Below are 19,856 nucleotides of genomic sequence, written 5' to 3'. Positions count from 1 at the left end.
CAAAACAAAAAAATTAAACTGTTCTTTGGCCTATTATTCATTACAACAAAGGTGTAATGTCATGATTTTTTTTTTTTGAGCTGAACTATGCTGAACTCTGAGCTGAAACAGGTGAAGACAACTGTTGTGTATATGGTCCTATTTCATTTGGCACAAAGACACGTAGAGGCACGTATGTGTGCACGTATGAGTGCAAATATATATACACATATATTTTTAAATGCATACAGTGAATGTGGCGGAATACTACAAGAGAAGGAAATAAAGTACAAACGAACAGCCTTATGTTAACCAGATTCTAATTCTACTTATGCAACAGAGCATTTAATGGAGATTCTTCAACTTACCTAAGCTAACTTTTTGTATTTCATGTTGCATTTATGGCATTTGAGGTCCCTTCCAACCCAAATCATTCTATTGTTCTATTTCATTCTAGTTTCTCTTGAATTTTACTATTGAAATGTTGAATAATCACAACTGCAATTGAAATCAGTGGAAGCTGCATTTGGAAAACAGTGCTACAAAACACTAAGCATTCAAGGGACTTTATCTCAGGTACCTCACATTGTATTAAATAGGTACTTTTGTTTTTCAGATGCATCAGGTTTCCATCTGCAAATTGGCAAAATGTCATTGCCTCAAAAAGGGAGAGAATAAATCGATTCATTTTGTAAAGTACTGAGCCTAACTGACTTATTCTGCAGAAATACAAGCAAGAAAAATAACGGTTTGTGGGAGAGCAGTTCAATTCATTTTCAGTAAAGGATGAATGGAGTCTCAAGGAAAGATAGTACACAGTAATAATAAATTGTGCACCTTTATAGCAACATGATCTAAGCCAGAAGGGCTCACAAAGCAAAAAGTAAATGTGAAAAAAGGCTTCATGAAAGTAATATGCAGCTGGTATAAATATACTGAAGGTGCAAATCATGCAGTACTTTGAAAGTGAAAGATGCAAGATTGTCACTTAAGGACAGATAGAAGATTACGTTCATAATGCTGAGGCTCAGTTTGGGGTATGTCAGATAAAAGTTATTGCATTCCTTGCTCAAAGTTTAAAGTGAAGATGCTGAGTCTTCCCCAAAATCAGGCATCATTCTATTTGAAAATGATCTTGAAAAAGCCTTTTATTTGTAGGAAAGATATTTGCTGTAATGCTTCAATAAGATAGAGTTCTAATAGCTGAACTCATAAAATAATTCCACGACGGAGGAAATAATTACAGAAAGATAATGGTCCTGATCCAAAAAACTTCACTTCTGAAATTGTTTTGTATTGTGCAGGAAAGTTGTTGGTTTTCTTTAAGTGCAAAAGGGGAAATTCAAATAACAGTGAGATCAACTTGAAAATTGCTATTGACTTTAGCGAAGGTAGGATGTCATCTGAAATACTACGATTGTATTCTGGGTTGGAAAGGCAAAGAATCTTGTTAAAAGCTAAAAGAAAAGCAATCAAAGCTCCCCCTAGCTGCATGGATATACACCTGAGTTAATTTAGGTATATCTGATTCAGGGTATGATGTGTGAAGCTTAACTAAAATTGGTGGGATTACTCATTCAGACAAGAATGGTTTTTGTGCGTAAGCACTGCAGGACTAAACCTCCATCGTAGGTAGGTCTATTTTTTATCTTCCTCTCCAATTCTGAGAGTTAACACTTCAATGAGGAAATAATCTCTCTTTACGCAAACTAACAGTGTTACATGCTCTGCTTCAGGTTAATTTAAAAATTCAGTTGTCTTCAGTAGTTCTGACGGAGGCCTGGACTGTTTCCTGAGCACACTCGTGGCAGAAGGCCTCTGCATGCTCTGTCTTCTTGCTTGTGTGGCTCATTCTGAAGATAGCAGAAGATGTGCTGATCTCTGCCCAGAGCCTTGTATTTTCTGAACTCTGAGGAATTAAATGTGTGCTGGGAGTTGGATCTCTGCTGTTTTCTGCCCGATGAGAATAAAATAACATTACAGAAAAATTCCTTGCACTTTGGGCTTTCCTTAAAAGCTCTTGGATTCTGCAAGAATCTCTGTTGGTCTTAATGATTGGGTGCACTGCAAGAGCTGTGTACCCCAAGCCCTTGGATGTGGCATCGGGGCGTTTGGGCACAGGATGGTTTGCACAGGAAAGGACTGTCAACACATCCGCATTCTCACTTTGTGTGTGTGATGATTTTTACCATTAATCATGTTAGGCACATTACTTAAATAATCAATTCTGGCTGCTGTGGATGGCCTGAGCCAGTGATTAAAAGGTCTTTGTGCAATTTAATATCCACTAAATAGAATGAACTGTGTAGTAAAACTATTTAAGCCACTGTGAAAGACTTTGGATCCTGTTAAGGAGCACAGGCTCTTTTGGCTGATGACTAAAAGGGAAGCTGAAATCTCTTCAATGCTACTTTAGCATTTTGAGAGGAAATAGTTCTGTGCTGTGAACTTGCCCCCAAAGCATCTCCAGGGTGCACTACTGGAGCTGTAGCTATAGCGTTTTCACACCCATTCTATCCATGCTTATGGCCTTGGCTTGCTTAACATCTCAGATGCTCTGGGAAGTTCAGGCTTTAGTTTTTATGCATTCTTGAAATTTTACAGAAATCTGTGAAACTGCAGCCTTGGTGTTCACCTCTTTTCTTCACACAAATGGTATCATTAATCTTACAGCAGCAACTACTGAATTTGAATAAATGAAGATGTCCCTGAGCTCAGCAGCGATAGCAGTTGTTTAAAAAGTAGATGTAGAGCTCTTTGACGCATTGAGCCTGTCCACAATGCCAATCTGAACCCGAACGTGTTTTCCAGCAGCCTCAGTGCTCCAGCATACAATTTTCTCAATGGGATGTCGCCCCGCAAGCGAAGCCCGAGAGTAAAGGAAGTCCCTCTGGCCGAGCCCGGCTTCCTGAGGGAGGAAATACAGCAAAGCTCGTGCCGTGCTGCGAAGCGTTTTCCGTTCCGGGCCGCAGCGCCTCGAGGAGTTACGGAACGGCAGAGCACAGGGAAGGAAGCGGCGCCAGGGCAGCCCTTCCACAGCGGAGGCGCTGCCGGCCGCTTTCCGCGGGCCCCGCCTCCGCAGCGGGACCGGCCGCGGCCGAGCAGCTCTTCCCCGCCTCCCGCTTGGCGCCGCCTCCGCTCCTCCCCTGCCGGACCCGCCAGGCGCGGCGGGGCCTCCCCGCCCGCTGCCGCCGCGGCGCCGGCCTCCCGGCGCCCACCTGCGGGCAGCGCCGCCGCCTGGAAGCGGCCGGGCCGCCGGGCATGAGAGCCGGCTCCCCCGGCGGCCGCAGCGGTGCCAGTGGCGGCAGCGGCGAGAGGCGGAGGGAGACCTCGGCGACGGCGACCTTCGCGGGGGGCTGCCGCGGAGGGAGATGCGCTGGCTGCCCGCGGCGCCGCCAGCAGCATGCTCCCCGCGGCCGACAGCGCTAGCGGCAAAGCCGGGCAGCCCGAGGCGGCGGGGGGAGGCGCCGCGGGCTCGCACGGCCCCGGCGGCGAAACCGGCGGTCGCGGCGCCCCGGCGGCCGCCGGCGAGGAGGGGGCGGCGGAAGACGAGGAGGACGACGACCCCCGCGCGTCCCGCTTCGCGCTGGCGGCGGGGCTGGGGCTGCTGGCCGCTTCCGTCGCCCTGCTGGGACGGGAGCTCTCCGGGCCGGGGAGCGGCGGTTGGCCCGGCTGGGCCCTGCTGCCGCCGCTCCGCCTCGCCCTGTACGCGGGCTGTGCCGCCGCCGCCGCCTCGCTGGGCGCGTTGCTCGGCCTGCTGTGGCGCGGCCGCCGCCTGCCGCCACCGAGCTTCCCCGCCGCCGCCGCTGACATGCCGCTGCCGCCGGTAGGTGCCTCCGCGCCCGGCCGCGCTCTGCCCCGCGCGTTCGGGCTGGGGGGAGGGAGGAGCGGGGCTTTGCTCCGCGGGGAGGCTGCGATCGTGAGGGGGACGTGTGAGAGCCGGCGCAGCGCTGCGTACGGCCGCGCTGTGAAGCGGGGCAGCGCGAGCGGAGCACCCGTAGCGGGCGTTTTTGTGCCTCTTCTGACGCGCACCGATCCGTTCTTACGAGCTCCTTGTAGCTTTCTTTAGGAGCGTTTTCCAGTTCCTTTTGAGCGGCTCAGGGGAAGCTCGGAGTTGAAGGAAAACAAAACCCGACGCATCGCTCTATCTCCCCTTGCCCCCCCCCCCCCCCCCCCCCCCTCACGCTTTGTGGAAACCGTAATGCGTAAGCCCCCCGAATAGGGTTGGAAGTCCCGACGTCAAGAGAGGGGCGATCGTTTCGGTCGCTGTGCCCGATGTGCTTTCTGTGCCTGTTTCTCTGCATGGTCCCGCATCTATGCCCATCCAGTAGTGTTTTAAACGCTCGCTGTAACACGGTGCTGTTACACGGTGCTGTAGTCCTACACTATGTGCTGTTACTCCGGAACCGGACTAAAGGCTGGGATTTTAAAGTCGCTGCTAAAGCAGCAGTGCCTGCCTACTACAGCCCTCTTTCTGGAATTGATTTTTTTTTTTAACCTTCTCTGTGATTCAATTGAGATTTTTTTTGTCTCCCCTCCCTGCGCTACTCTCAGAACGTGACCTGGTTGGAAGGAGGGGCTGTCCCTAAAGGAGAGCTGTGTGTTGCCCTGGCATTGATTCCAGGTGTCACTTGCTTGGTTTTCTCATATTTTCGATGTACTGTTTTGCTGATGTGTGTACAGATCATGTATATTTGATATAAAAATGGCTCATGATCCCTGAGCTGCTTGAAGTACTCCCCCTGAAGATGATTTTGTGTATGTTGTGCGATTTTCCTGACTGCTGGTTCAGCACAGTGTGGGCAGATGAAGCAATAGTGCCTGTCTTAGCAGCATATAGACATGTTGGCCATCTGTGGAGATTTTTATTCCCAAGTGTCTTTTGTATGTTTAGCTTGGGTAAAAATGTGAAGTTACTCTTCTTACTGTACGTTCCAACCATGCCTGTGCTCCTTCTACCATTTGGTTGTTACCTTCCTGTGTTTGTGGAGTCTTATGGTGCTGTGTTGCCTCTTTTGGGAACCAGTGGCAGGAAGACAGTAAAGCCAGAATGCTTTCAGTGTTTTCACGTCTTTTGTCCTTCAAGAGTAGAATAGGAAAGAACCCTCTCTTGGCCTAATATATAATATTTGTGGAGGAAATGGATCCTACAGATCTAATTTTCTTTTCCATTTCTTAAGTCTATGAACATGCAGGATAATGTTTATTCTTCTTTCTTTGATTTTTCACACTGGGGTTAGCATACGAGGAAACAGAAAGCATATGGCAATAAATATTTATTCTAGTGGGAGTCAGACTTAGTTCTTGGGAAGTGAGTGGGAGTACTCAGTCGACTAACTTCAAAGGGGCTTGGATTGTGCTCTTCATGCTGTGCTGGAAAAACTGAACTTTTTGTGAGTTCTCCAATTCTGCAAGCACTTACAGCAGGAGTTTAGTGCTGCTGATTTTCATTAATCTGTTTGTGCAAGTGAATAACTCAGTTGAGAAAATGCAGTACTCTACGTTTGTATTTCAGAAATGCCAAGTGTATGCCTTTTTCTTTTTGCCTGGGATGGATCCTGGAGAAGTTGTCCTCCCAGATGTGAGCTTTGCTTTTGTCCTAAATGCTGCTTGTACCCTCTGGAACTTGGGCTGCTGTTAGGTATCTCAGTAAGAGTGTTTGAAGCTCACTGAGAAAGTCTGTGTTGCCATGAAGAAGTGCCTTTCTCTGTCTATGGGAGAGCTCTGACTACAAGCTTCAGTTTCTTCTCTCTGTTCTTTTATAATTCTTAAAAAGAGAAGGAGAGAGGTATAGACAAATAATAATATATTGCAGGAATTAGTAGTAAATAGTTTCCATTCATATTTGAATAGTGGGAATTGAATGACACTGAAAGCATGTGATATCATTATCAGATATTTTTCAGCTGTTTCCAGGAGCAAGTTTAGGACCAGATTGTTTGTGGCAGAGGAGGGCAGCAACATGCAAGACAGCAAAAAGGCACCAGCTGAACTCCAGTTAAAATGTGTAAGTCCCAGAGGACTTCTTGCTTCGGTGTAAGCAGCCTTGCTAATGCCATCAATAGCCCTGGGAAGGACTTGTTAGATGTGTCACCTTTTAAAATTCTGACTTGTTCCCTGTGTCACCGCTAGCTTGCATAGTAGTAGGAGAGATGGCTTTGACTCATGTGAAGGATCATGTTAACCAGGGAGGTGGGAAGGAGAACACCTTTTTCTCCCACATTTCCAGTGTGAGTTGTACTTTCACCAAAACAAAACAAAACTGGCAGGACAGAGTTTTCTTTGCAGTGCAGTATTTTGACTCTGATTCAAAGCAACAACTCTGAATAAGGTGGTTGGTTTATCTGCATTTAAGCGATGCAAAACCCGAGGATTTGTTTATGAAATTCACGTGCTGCTACAAATGCAGATAAAATGAATGATGTTTTGTATTAAGAACAACCTACCTGGTCTGCCTCGCAGCACTAACAAAAGCAATAAATGTGAGCTTGGTTTTTCTTCAGCCAGGACATGCTGATTTTGCTGTCCTGCTTTTCAGTTTCCTGTGATTTCCAGGGCTCCCAGTGTTTCTTTAAAGCTTGGCTCCTGACTGCTCGATTGCTCTTGTTTGCTTCTGCTTAACAGCTCTCCATTCCTAGAAATATTTCTCTCTCAATTTAGAGAAACTTTTGTGACAGTGTCATACATTCCTAAAGTGCTGGTCTTGAACGTGAGGTTTTTGTGGAATTTGTCACTAAAGTGAAGGTAAAGCTTTTCTCCTTGGATTGGGTAGTGACTGAAACCTCTGCATTCTGGAAGATGGCACTCATATATATATATATATATCTGCCATGAGTTCACAGACATAACAATATATTTAAATATATTTTGGAAGATAGGACACTTTTATATCATAGAGGGATGAATAATGAAATTATTGGAAGTTATTTGCATGTAATCTGTGCTTTTCAAGGCAGATAAGGAAGGCAAAGGACATGCAGTTTCAGCCTGCTTCACTGTTGGATGCTTGCCATCAGACAGGGCCTCTGAAGGTGAGCTAGGAGCCCCAGAAGCTGCAGGAAGCAGATTTGCCATCTGTGGGCCTTGATTTTCAGGCTTTTTGCAGGGCAGCACTTGAGGTAATGAGAAGTTTTGAGCAGCTGTGAGGGAGAGGGAAAACTGCATTCTTCCTTCTTGCCTACTTCTTTACACCTTAATAAGTCTTCAGATGTATTTATGGTTTGTTGTTGCTTATTTATTTGTTTACTTTAACATCTGCCGTAAACCAAGTGTGTCTTCCAGTCTGTCTCATTTTCTGCCCCATAAGGGAATACCATGAAAGCTTTGCTGCTGCAGCGTTTTGCTGGTCTTTCTCTTAGTCTTTGCAGCTTCTGCTCATCACTGTCCTGTTACACTGGTTTTAGTTCCTCTTGGACTTACAGCCAAATATGCTGGTCAGTGATTGTGCTTCTAGTTTATGGATCCTTTTTGCACTGAAAGGAGAGTATATGTTTCACTTCTATTTATTTTCAACAAAACAGGGTACGATACTTTTGTTCTTTGTGATATCTCTTACATAGGCAGGTTAGCAGTTTGTTTTTGATGACGCAGGTAAATTTACTACTGTGCAAGTCCTGAAATTAAAATAATGAAAAGATAGCATAGCATTGCCTATCAATTTCAGGAATATTTTAAAATTTTGAGTATAAGTTGCATAAGCCCCAAGTAGTCAGCTGCGGTTCTATGAGTTGCACTTTGGGGCCTGCAGCTTGAATGGTTTTGCTCCAGAAATGCCCCTTGTCCATAGGAATTTGTAAGCTGGTTGAGAATGGAATTCCTGCCAGGATGACAACTACCTGCATATGTAACTATGAAGCAAAAATTTTATTCTTACAGAAGACCAATCTCAGGAAATGAAATGCTTTTCAGACTCTAATTTACTTGTCCCATAACCACTTAGCATCTTTGTTCATTTTTGTTCATTTGTGCATATTTTGAGATGGCACTGTGTCATGCTTAATGTTTACTTATCTCAACATTGCGTTAGATTGGAATTTCACATTTTGCTGCAAATCTGGCAGGTTGTACCTTTGTGAGGGCTGCTTCTTACTTGAAAAGTACTTTGAGCAATGGAAAACAACATCGGAAGAGAGCTGGGTAGTTTCTTCTGCTACTTGAGTTGTGCTGAGTGGGTCAGTAAGAGCAGCACTGGGCTCAGTGCCCAAATCTCTGGCACTGGAGTCCCAAAGGTAGAACCAGAAACTCTGTCATAAGGTCAGAAGTGCAAGTGTCTTGCATGCAAGGTATGCTTTGGGATTGAAAATGCCATACCCTGTAACAAGCTCCAAAAATGAAATCTGATTGACCTCCTGCTTTTGCCAGGTCTTAATTTCTTGTGTTCTGCAGAGGAGAGCAGCAAAACTTCCATAAGGAAAAGGCAGTTATGTAAGAAGGTGGTGGCCTGGGAAAGGACATCATATTCTACATGATGAAAAACAATTAGTTGAACAGTCCTAAGAGAAACAAATTGATGCTGTGTCCGTGCAGGGTTTGTGTAGTCATTCTGTCCCATGATTTCTTTTTTCTGCAGTTGAGCTTGCATCATGGAATAGAACAACGTTAATAAAATGAATGGGTCAGTTTCTTCTGCAGTGTTCTGATTCTGTGTTAAAAAGTCAGAACACAGCTCTTTCATGGGATGAAAAACCGTGGGAGGGAGGGGTAGGAATGGGCACGTGGGATTGTCAGACGGGCTGCCATGGAGGTTTCTCTGGCTCCCTGGCATGATTTCCATAGCACATGGCTGTTCTGGCCTCAGTGTCAAGGCTGTGGGTTCTCACCATCTTAATCAAGGACAGACTGTGATGTTGCTCCATAGACTGGGACTGTATACATTTCCCAAGAATTCACGGAAGCCTTCTGTGATATTAGATCAAGCTAGCCTGGATGTCTGGCTCATTGCCGGCCAGCTTTGGGTTGGTTTTTGCTGTTTTTTTTTTTCTTTCCTGGGCTTTTCAGACTGTTGTTGTCTGCATCGGAAATCATTCTCAAAACTGTTGAACAATGAATGTTGTTCAGAAGTCTCTGGGAAAAGTTTGCGTCCTTTACTTTTTCATCCAGGCTGTAAACAAAGGCAAGTTCAAGGAAAACGTAAGCAGTTCCAGGAAGCAGCCGTCTCCATTTGTTAGCAACCTCATTCTTTGCACAAGTTATGCTTCCCACAACTTGTAAGTTATTTTGTCAAATCTTACTTAAGTTTCAGTCCAGTTTCTCTCATTCCTCTTTGGCAGTAAATTCTGTTGGAGTGGAGCCCATTGTGGGGCTGCAAGTCAGGACCGACTGGAACATTCTGAGTATGAGAGCATCTAAGTGAGAGCTTTGAGCTAAGCTAAGCCATTTACAGGCATCTTTGTCTCAGGGCGATGCCAACAGTTTCATGAAACATAGCATAGTTTTCTTGTAGATGAGCGGCATAAACTGTGGAAACACTCAAGTAATGGTTTTCTAGTTGAACCTGCTCTCTGTGAGGTAAGACATCTGCATACATCCATCTGACTTGAGATAGGTGGGAAGATGATCTGCCGGATCTGCTGGATTTCACATTCTCTCAGTTGATAACTCTGAGTTTGAAGTGTGAATTTTAGGAAGATCTTCTGTTATCACAGGTGCTGTGAGCCTGTGTTAGCAAGTTGTCACTGTTGTTTTGAAGGTGGCTGTTGCCACATGTCGTCCAGCTTGGGGGTGCCTATTTATTCAGTTGATTCATCATTATTGTCACAGAAACAGATTTATTTTTTTTTTTTAAATAGAAAGCAAGGGAATAGATTTTGCTAAATGCAAGTTCGTAAGACTGAAAGGAAAAAGGAGTTTGTTCAGCTGTTTCATTGCTCAATTTAAGATCTGGTCCATTTTCAGCTGCTAAATAAAGTATGCAGATCTGTGAAGGATCATCAAGAATGATAGAACAGTTCAGGTTGGAAGGCATGTCAGGAAGTTGTCTACTCCAACCACCTGCTCAGAGTGGGCATGGCTTGGTCAGGTCACTCAGTACCAGGGATGGAGGTTCGGCAGTCTCTCAGGCCTGCTGTTCTGCTATTTGACCAGCCTCATTATTAAAGTAATTTTGCTTTATATCTGATCAGAATTCCTTGTGTTTCAGTCTGTGTCCTCTGCCCCCTCATGCTACACAGCCGCAAGAAATAATGGTACCTTCTCTTTACTCTCTCATTAGGTAGCTGAAGACAATAGTTACCTCTCCCCTGTGTTCTAGCCCTCCAATGCATCAAATGTTTGTGTTTATTCACATATTAGATTCTCATCAGTCCTTGAAAATCACTTTTTAAACAAAGTGGAAGGTAGGTTTCTTGCTTGGTCTGTGCCTTTCTCTCAGGCTGTTTGTCACTGTATACATGCCTGTTTTGATACGGAAGATTCCTCAGAAAATCCAACATGCCACGCATCTCATTTTTCCTTCAATAATTACACATGTGCAGGTACAAAATCACCATTGCTAATGTTAATAATAATTTCTCCCTGTTTAAAGTTCTCTTTGATCGCTTGTCCTGAACTTTCTAATTGTAAACATTGCTGTTACCAGGTTCTCATTACAAAAATAAATTGGTGCATTTTAGAAGTCAGATGTTATCAGCATTAGAAAACTTAGTTCTTGCAAACTAAAACGTGAGATTACATCTCAGTGAAGTTCCTTGAATGTTTGTAGTGGAAATGCTAAGTCATGGCTTGAACTGGTGATTGAGCACCTGGTGGAAGGCAGGGCCAACTGTGGGGAGCTCAGGTGCATGAAATGTACCTGAGTGACCAGATGGGGTGGGGCTGGGATCTACCCCTTCCCAGACCTCATTTAAGGGTTGGCATTAGAAGCACGAGTTAGGAGGTCCTTGTACAGCTGAGGCCTTCTGAAGGTAAGCAGCTTCTTTCCTTTATTTCTGTGCCCATGGCTGTTGCATTTGGGCAGATCTTCATTTGCTGCAGCTTGGGATCTTTATTGCTCTGCTGTCATTACTGCATTTTTCATCACGTTACAATGTTCAAGGTTGAAATGTGGAAGTATCCAATGGTGTAAGGAGCCAGCTTACATCCTGAAAATATGTGCATTGCATCATGCAGTTACAGTGTGGAGCCATGTTGCGATTGTGAGTTCTACCTTACGGCATTTGTTTTGTGTTCTTTCCTCTACTGTAGAAAGGTCCCGAATTAAGAGGCAGGCAAGAAAACACAAGGAGAGCTCAGTATTTATCATTTTCTTATGTCGGCTGGAGTTAAGCTAATTTTGAAGTGAGCAATTTGGTTAGTGCCAGTATGAGTCTGTGTGCACGTGTCTGTAGTAGGTGGATAACGTTACACCAAAATACACCAGGCATTAGCCTGCAGATTGGCTGAAAAGATGGTATAATACTTTTTAAAACCCTGAAGGGTGTTTCTGCTGAAATTCTCCTTGAAGTTTATACTGCTTTCATGTTCTTTGTTGGTGTATGGTTCAGTCACTGGGGGCATGTGTGGGAAGTGCTGTCTTCTCACATGCAGCTGTGCTCTTTTTTTAGTGGATAGGTGCCGCTGCTTCTCCCCTTGTAAGTCATCTGCCATCACTTTAGTTACTTCATTTTAGTTACTTGCATCTATATGAGTCTGAATTCCCAAGAAGAGAACTGAAGTAAGCAAAGTGGCAATGGGGACAGTTTCTATTTCTGATTTTAATTATACTCGTGTCTATATGGGGATGGTGTGAATCACAGAATGCTCTCTGCCAACTGAAAAATTTTTCTTCGTCCACCCACTTGTTTGCACAGTAATGCTTCAAAATAGACCAATGTTGGTATTGTCCAGCAGCTTAAAATGCGATGGCCAGAAATCTTTTCTGAAGGAAGAAACCTGAAAGAATGTGAACTAAAATTACCGTAAGAGAGCTAATGGCTTCAGTTTTATTTTAGTTGTATTTTATGAGGCTAAATGAAGGCTGGTATGCTGCAAAGGTTACACGTGCACACATACAGATGAGAGTATGACCACCTTGAACTCCGGTTCTAGTTGTCATTTAAAGAGAAAAAACTATTGAAAAAACTATTTCTTCTTATGAATGTTCTCTTTGAATTTCAGAGTAATTGGACTGGGAGCTCCCACGATGCAGTTCAGATAAGGAGGGTGGTCATTTCTCACAACATGGATAAGGCACTGAAAGAAGGTGAGTCTTAATTTGGATAAGGAGCATCAGATCCTTTATGTATCTCTTGTCCTCTTACCAAACTGTAACTGTACAATATGTCTAGATTTTGAAATGGCCCTGGTTTCTTCCTCCTTGATAGAAAAGATAAAGTCTTGGTCTTCCCAAGAGATCAGCTGCAGTGAGTAACGTGAAGTTGGGTTTGCAGTTGAACTGTCATCTTGTTATTTTAACTGCTGTTTTGTATGAAATATCCGGAAAATATGTGATTGAGTCCTTTGTAACTGAAGGTAAAAAAAAAAAAAGCCTAACATTTCAAAGACTCATTTGGACTTCTCTGATCTGATAAAATCTAGTCTCTTGCAGTAGGTCTTTCCATTTGGTCAAATTTTTGCATCTGAAGTGGTGATTTGTACTTTTGACTGCTGCAATATATGAAGTCTGTGGGTCACCAGTGCAGTCTGTGGTTTGTGTGAAGACTGTGAACTGTTTCCCATTATCAGCATGGAATTGGAGGTAGAGGGGCTATTTGAAGAGAGAAGAGCTGTTGTGGATTACTGGGTGGAAAATGTTTTTTGCTCTTCCATCCTGCTGCATGCATATGGGAGGAGCTTGTGTCTTTGAAAACATGACAGTATCTTTGTTTGAAGTAATTTTTGTGCACATTGGATTGATAAGTCCATCCTTACCCAGTCAGGCTGAAAGTTAGTTAAGAATATTCTTAAGTGATTCATTTCTCAGAGTTGAGGACTTAGTGCCATGACAACTTTCTTTATTGCCATTTCTTTTCAGAACAATTTTTACTTTCCATTCACACTCTTGAATTTTGGAGAGCAAACTTGTCAGATGGGCTGTACTTCTTCCAGGCCTAGCTAAGTGACTAACAAAGCCAGCTTGTCCTCTGTTATGCAGTTAACAAGGATGAGACTTCTCACACTACCACATGTAAATTAAAGCAAGTCTTTTTATCTCCCAAAGGTGTTGGAGACAGTTTGAATTTGAGCTGCTGAATGAGTTGCAAAATGAGACATTCTACTTTTTTATTAGAGTAAAACAGTCAGACTCTGAAAATGGACATGGTATGGTCCTTGCCCCTGTAGATACACTTTCACAAGTTCATATTCTGGTTTCTTCAGCTTTTCTTCATCATCCATGTAATTAAATTTGCCCAAGTTTTACAGTGCGTTGCTAACTATCTTGCGTCCATCCAGAATTACCTGTCAACTTTTGCTTTTACGCTGCATTTTTCCTGGTGTTACTGCCAGTCTGTGTGAACTTTTCTCTTTCCTTAGAACAGCTCCCCATTACCGCATGGTTTGCTGAGGTTTTGTGATGTCTCTCTCTCGTGGTAAGCTGTCACGTGCTTTATTGCATTTTGTTTTTGTTCTCATGACCTGTTAAGGTAGTGGGGAGAATAGGCATCATTGATCATCCTTACTTTTAATTAAAGGAGATACTGATGTTTCCATTTCAGCTATCAGTGTTACTTTATTGAACTAATAAATACTGTGGTTTTCCTGTCAACCAGCTGACAACAGGTGCCCTCCTGTGGAACGGCTTCTCTTTCTGAAGTTAGTACAACAGAAGTATAGGGAATTGACATTCAACAATGTCAGTCACTTTCTGCACCAGAAAGGTTTACGTCTGTATATAGCTCGGTTAGCAACTTCTATCTCCCACTGACAAGCAAGTAGTACTAAAGGACGAAGCTTCACAATGTTTCTTTCCCTTTAATTGTAGCATCTTTGCATAAGCTGCAGGTGCAAGGTGAGAGAAAGCTTTGAATTAACCCTGCTACCCTATGATGTGTTGCATTAAAGCGTGCAAAATCAGAACAAATGTAATATTATGTGAAGATTTTTAAGTTTCTGAATACAGCAGAAAGAAAACCTTTTCATTTTAAACCTGAGTCCTTTTTTCAGCCAGCTAGGTGATTAACACTGAAATGTTTCTCCAGAAAATTTCATGCTTTGTTTCGCTAGATTGATATGAATCTTGTTGGCACTTCATTTTTTGTGCAAAGAAAAGATGACCCAGTTGTACAAACACTTTTGACCTTTCCGTCTTTGCGTTCTGGGCTATTTCTTGCTTGGGAGCCTCGTGCTTTCATCCCATATCAATGGGCAGCTCACGGATGCCTCTTAGGAAAGGCCGTGCTCAGGCAGACCCAGCTACTGTTGCTACTGTGCTGTCGAGGCTAAAGGCTGCAGCTGTCACTAGGCTGCTCTGCCACCAGGGTAGCTGATCTCCTGGGAACTCAATTTCATCTTCTAAATGCCTGATATCTTTTATCATTTTTCATGGCCAGTCTTCGTCTCCATATTACTTACCCACTTTTCTGGATCATTTATGAATAAGTGAAACAGCATGGATCAAAGTACAAATCGGAACTCCGCTTGTGAAATTATTCTGCTGTGGACATTGGCTATTTGGTGATGCCCTCTGTTTCTTGGCCCTGAAAATGTTTCATGCCAGGGAATGCCACCTCTTCCTCCATAGCTGCTTAGTTTCCTTGGGTCCTGTGCTGAGTCTGACTTGATGAAAAGATTTTGGGTGTTTGATAAGATTATACTTGTAGATCAGATCTTGCCTATCTGCATTCTTGTTGACCCTGTAGAAGAACTCTGCTAGGTTTGTGCATCAGGACTTCCCTTTAAAAATGAAATATTTTCACAGCCCATCTAATTTCCCAATTGAGGATCTGCATGTTGACTTTTAGGGAAAAAAATGCAATGCCTTCTGCCACTCTGTTTGAACAGCTTTATTTATTTTTTTTTTTCCCCACAGCTCTCAAAAAGCTGTTTGGGTCCAGAATTTGAGCAAGGCCTGATTTGAATTCATGTTCTCTCTGCCACTGGGATTCGAACGCTTGGATCTGAAAAACTCTCTTGGCAGAGAGTACATGGGTAAAGTCATTTGTACAGAAACTTCTCTGATACTTTACAAATGCCCAGGAGACACATTAAAAATTTTTTTCTTCTATTGTTTATATATTTGGTGTTTCCTGTGTTGTCTTTTCTATGCATCTATGGTAATTATTCAGCAAATGTGAAAAAAAAAAATTAAATAAGTTAATAACACAAACAGTATGAAATGGGAAATTGTATGGGCATGATCTTTTTTTTGCATAGGAGCAGTGATAGCATCTAACCTATAAAAGGAATATGTCAGTTTCATCAAGGCTGAATGGTGTAAAATGCAGCTGAACTATGAAGTGTTGGTACTTTTCCCAGCACAAACTTGAAGAACAGAACTTGGATCTTAGCATCACTGTTGCTGATGTCTGGGGCTGGTTCCCAGTCCTGAAGTCTGGTAGTTCAGACAACTTTTTACCAGCCTGTGGCATCGTGGCCTAAATACAGGTTTAATGAGCATGAGGAACTTAAGGAAATTAAGATAATGTTAAGTATAAGGCTTCATCATCTTGATCTGTATTGTGTATCTAAAACCTAATAAATTCTGAAAAACGTTAAGTAATGACCTTTTAACTCTTTACCCCTTTAATCTCTTTAGCTTTAAAAATAGATGTTTTGGAAATGATCAATTCAGATCATTAGTTATCAGTTTTTAGGAACTCTAAGAGAGAAGGTTTAGTGTTTTAGCTTGTTCTTTGAAGAGTATTTGTTTAACTGAACTGGCTTTGGGCACTGGGCAAAGCCAGTTCACCTGGTGTTAGCTAGTGACTAACAAGTAGCAAAGCATTCAACTTTTATTTCTGTGGAACAGTTCTTTGCCAGGTACTTATATGGTATAGCCTTTTATAGTCATCTTTTGCTAGATTTTTTATTTAATGCTTTTTTTTTTTCTACCGAAGCAGCTTATGATAACTGTGTCATGCATGTTAAATCTAGCTTTGTAGTAACACAATATGCAACAGCCTAACAGAATTAATCTTCATATTGCACTTAGATTTCACTGGTTGTGATTCTTCCTGTTCTGGAATAGCTCAAGCAAGTGTTGTAGCTGTACGTTCTTTTCTGTCGCTGATACAGTCACAGAAGAGTTTTGAAATTGCTTGTAATGAGACTGTTCTGGTCTCTCCTTTCAGGAAAGGATATTCACTTTTTCTTTGGTACTCGAAGACAATGCCTGCATTTGTGTAAAGACAGTATTTCAGATCTGTGTTGTGAGAAGACTAAGGCTTGGTTGGAATAGAGGTGTTCTAAAAGAGAAGATAGCCTAAGAGATTGAGATGCAAGTTGTGCTCCTGTTTTGTAGAGATCTGGCCAGCGCAGATAAGGAGCCACTGCATAACTTTTCAGGCAAGGGGCTCTTAGGAATTCTTCTAGTTTGGAATCTTTGGAAATTCTATTGACTTATTTTGTTTTTCTTTGTTTTTCCTGGATAAGTCATTTGGAAGCCTTGAAATGTCTTAGTAAATGCCATCTAACTTCAGCTCAGTAAAGTGACTTGGTTTCTTTATAAACCCAGGAATTAGATTTCTAAAACATTTGACTACAAACTTCTATCAATTTTCAGTATTTTCTTTTGAAATGATTTTGGTACAGTGAGGTAGGATGAAGCCTGCTAGTGTTTCAGGGAGGCAAAATTAGTCAGTGTAAGTTGTTATGCTATTAGTACATTATTAATTTCACTGTCATGGTGCCAGGGAGCTTTTTATAGCTTATTAAGCTGGCAAAAAAACCCAGCAATTTCTATCGAAGTGGAAACTAAGGAATAGTGGAGTAGCGTGATTGCATTAATGGGCTTACAATGACAATAGGGGTATATTTTTTGTTTAAAACAACAGTGACAAAAAAAAAAAAAAGCCCAAACAACAGCACAATTCTGAAATCAGGATGTCTGATACAGAGCCTGCTCAGACTCACAGGCATGTGACATTTTTGCTCCCCTTTCTTTTTCAGTTACCCCTTTGGTTGTTCTAAACTGTTTTCATCCCATTCACAACCCCTCCACTGCCAACTTTTCTCCCACCTTGTTGGCAGCACTGGATGTAGCTTGAACACCTCCTACAACTCTGGAGGCACCTGATAGTTATGCATCAGTGAAGCTGGAGAGGCACAAAGCTCAAAAAAATCAAGAAAGTAGATGAAACTTGATTTACAGTAATCCTTTTGCTTTTAGGTACAGTTGGGACTGTTACCTTATCTTTCAAGTTCATGCTGTCTTGCTAATCTGCTTGTTCACTTATCCCTGTATCTTCTGATCCTTTGGTACCTTCTATAACATTGTATATGCCTTTTCAAATACAAAACTCTTAGCGCCTCCTCTTTTAACTGTAACTTTGGAGTGGACACAATGTTGAGTTTGTATCTGAAGAAGGTTGGTTTCAGTCTGCAGCAGCCAATACACAGCCAGCTTATAAGGTAGATCGTATAATCAAATCCACGGTTGAGGCACAGATATTAGCTTGAGGTTAGTGTTTAGCTAGTAGCCTGACTGTCTGAGCAAATCCACTTATGGACTTTGCTCTGCAAAATGACCTCCAGTAACCTGCTAGGTGCAAATTTCTGTAGCTTTGCCAACATCATGCTCTGGTGAGAAATTAAAACCTGGTGGAGAAGTTGTGAAACCTATTACCCATTTAATGGTGTGGAGGACTAAGTTTCTGCTATCCTAGTGTGCCTTCACTTTGCAGATTTTGCTATTTATTGTTGTACTTTTCCTTTCAGTGTTTGACTACATCTACAGAGATTACATCCTGTCCTGGTATGGGCAGCTCAGCAGAGATGAAGGGCAGCTGTACCAGCTGCTGTCGGAAGACTTCTGGGAGATTGCCAAGCAGCTGCGACTGAGGCTGAGTCACATTGATGTAGTTAAAGTCGTCTGCAATGATGTAGTGAAAGCTTTACTCACGCACTTCTGTGACCTTAAAGGAGCCAGTGCCAGGTAAAACTCAAACTGTATTTAATTGGAGTTTTGCTTGTCTCTCTACTTTTAGATTTGCTATATCAAAGTAATGAATAATGTAATATTTCCTTGTGTATTTGATAAAACCTTTCAGGTTTCTTACCAGATACAGGGACCTAACAGGCATCTGTGCCAGGCATCATGGCATCTGTGACACCCAGGGGAGACAACATTTATCCTTTTCCTCAGAGTTCAGATTCACTGAGATTTTCATTTGATCTTTGAATCCTTTGCTCACAGTAGGAGATGGACTGCACAAGTAGTGCAAACCTGCAAGGAAAAGGAGAGAGAGACTGTCAGAGCAGCCAGTGAAGAAGAAACGTAGTTAGTTGCACTTTTTCTGCAATAGCACAAGGGGTAATTCCATTCAGTTTTTCATTTGTGCCAGCCCCAGGAGGGGAAGGCCTTGTAGTTTCTGTAAGTGATCCATTCTGCAGTAACTAGGTTTTTCTGCTGGAAGATTATTGGCTGGATTTTCTTTCTCTTTTTAGGTTATCTTGTGGATTTCTTTTTGGCAGTGTTCTCTTTGTCCACTTAAAAGGGCGACTGTTTCCTAAATACTGTAGGTGCAGCCAAATGGTAATTGCATGTATGAACTCAGTTTGCTAACCTGAGTGAACGATTTGTGTAATTGAGAATGGAATTGGGGCTTATGTATGCACTTACCTGCGGTTACCCTAACTGCAGTATGCTTTGGTCATTCAGATTTGTGCCACACATTTTATACTGTGAAATTGTTTTGCCTATTCATGTACTTCTTAGCCCCCTTCTAGAGGAAAAACACTGCACTGTTTTTGGTCAGAGACCAGTCTCTGTGTTGCCATTTGCACTACTTTCTGTTCCACAGCAGATGATGAGGTTAATGTATTTTAATGTATTTATGGTACGTCCCTGCTATATGTGATCTAATATGTAGTATGTAAAGTGAAAGGAAACTAAAGAGTGATTACATTTCTTCCCCCTCCCCCCCAACTAGAGTGGGTGCTGCCTAGACAACTGCTTTCTCAGTTTTCTTCTCATAAAACAACAGATAACTCCACTAAAGTGTGTGAAAGAAACCATCTGTCCCTTGGGGGACAGATGTGTCAATTTCTTCAGTGCGAAATTCATATTTTGTCAATTGATTCACTTCAGCCATAGAAATTCCTTTGCTTTTCTACTTCCACTGCCTGAGTGAAGCCTATGATGCCTGATAAATCAAGATGAAATAGGCTGCAGTCCTTCAGACTAAGACAGGTGGAAAGAGGCTACATTCCTCACTGTGTTCCTGCTTTCCCTCTGGCTTACTTTAATCATTGCAATGCTCCACTTGATAACAAAAAGCTCAAGGTAAATGACCACTAGAGGCAAACGGATAAGAAAAAAATGCACTTGAATGAAGGAGAGTATGAGAAGAAGAGGACACTTCCATGCAGGCTGGTGGGAGGCAGGAAATGGGGAGGAAGGTCTGTTTCCTTTTTGTTTCCTGTCTTTGGTTACTTTAGAGGAGAAGGTCTTTCCTGCTAGAAACAAAGTAAAAGAAGGGTGGTGATGCTCCTCTAGCTGTAGATAAGACTGTCTGGCAGGACAAAGAACCATTAGAATGGTAGACAAGGCAACTCATACCTTTTTCATCTTGCATAAATCATTGGGGATTACCCTGATGTCCAGCTGCTTTTCTTTTTAGGAAGCTAACTGTGATGTGTATAAATAATATAGGTACTAAGACAGGAAATGTTGGATAATTCTTTTATTAATCTTTCTGATCTTGATAAAAATGACTTTGGAAATGAAAGGTTGGCTTTGTCCTTGTTTGCAGTGCTTTTGTTGGCTTGCTTTTGGAGTTTTTCTTTTAGCAAGTACTTTTTTC

The 19,856-nt window shown here is 42.5% G+C and overlaps 1 protein-coding gene across 2 annotated transcripts in view; it reads left to right on the top strand.

Annotated features, from left to right (window-relative positions):
* The first annotated feature begins 3,561 nt into the window (after positions 1 to 3,561).
* Positions 3,562 to 19,856, top strand: part of SNX25 (sorting nexin 25) — a 58,112-nt gene continuing 41,817 nt past the window's right edge. The window contains exons 1-3 of one of the 2 annotated variants that reach the window (XM_048942192.1): positions 3,562 to 3,805; positions 12,073 to 12,157; positions 17,770 to 17,986. In XM_048942192.1, the coding sequence (XP_048798149.1) occupies positions 3,791 to 3,805; positions 12,073 to 12,157; positions 17,770 to 17,986 (317 nt within the window). In that variant the 5' untranslated portion in view covers positions 3,562 to 3,790. Of the gene's footprint in view, positions 3,806 to 10,835; positions 10,881 to 12,072; positions 12,158 to 17,769; positions 17,987 to 19,856 lie in introns of those variants that run through there. The other variant, XM_048942193.1, reaches the window with a different exon arrangement.

The sequence above is a fragment of the Lagopus muta genome, chromosome 4, assembly GCF_023343835.1.
Source record: "Lagopus muta isolate bLagMut1 chromosome 4, bLagMut1 primary, whole genome shotgun sequence".
In the NCBI taxonomy this organism is placed as follows: Eukaryota; Metazoa; Chordata; class Aves; order Galliformes; family Phasianidae; genus Lagopus; species Lagopus muta.
The sequence above is the reverse complement of the archived record's forward strand: the minus strand, read 5'-3'. Positions and strand labels throughout refer to the sequence as shown.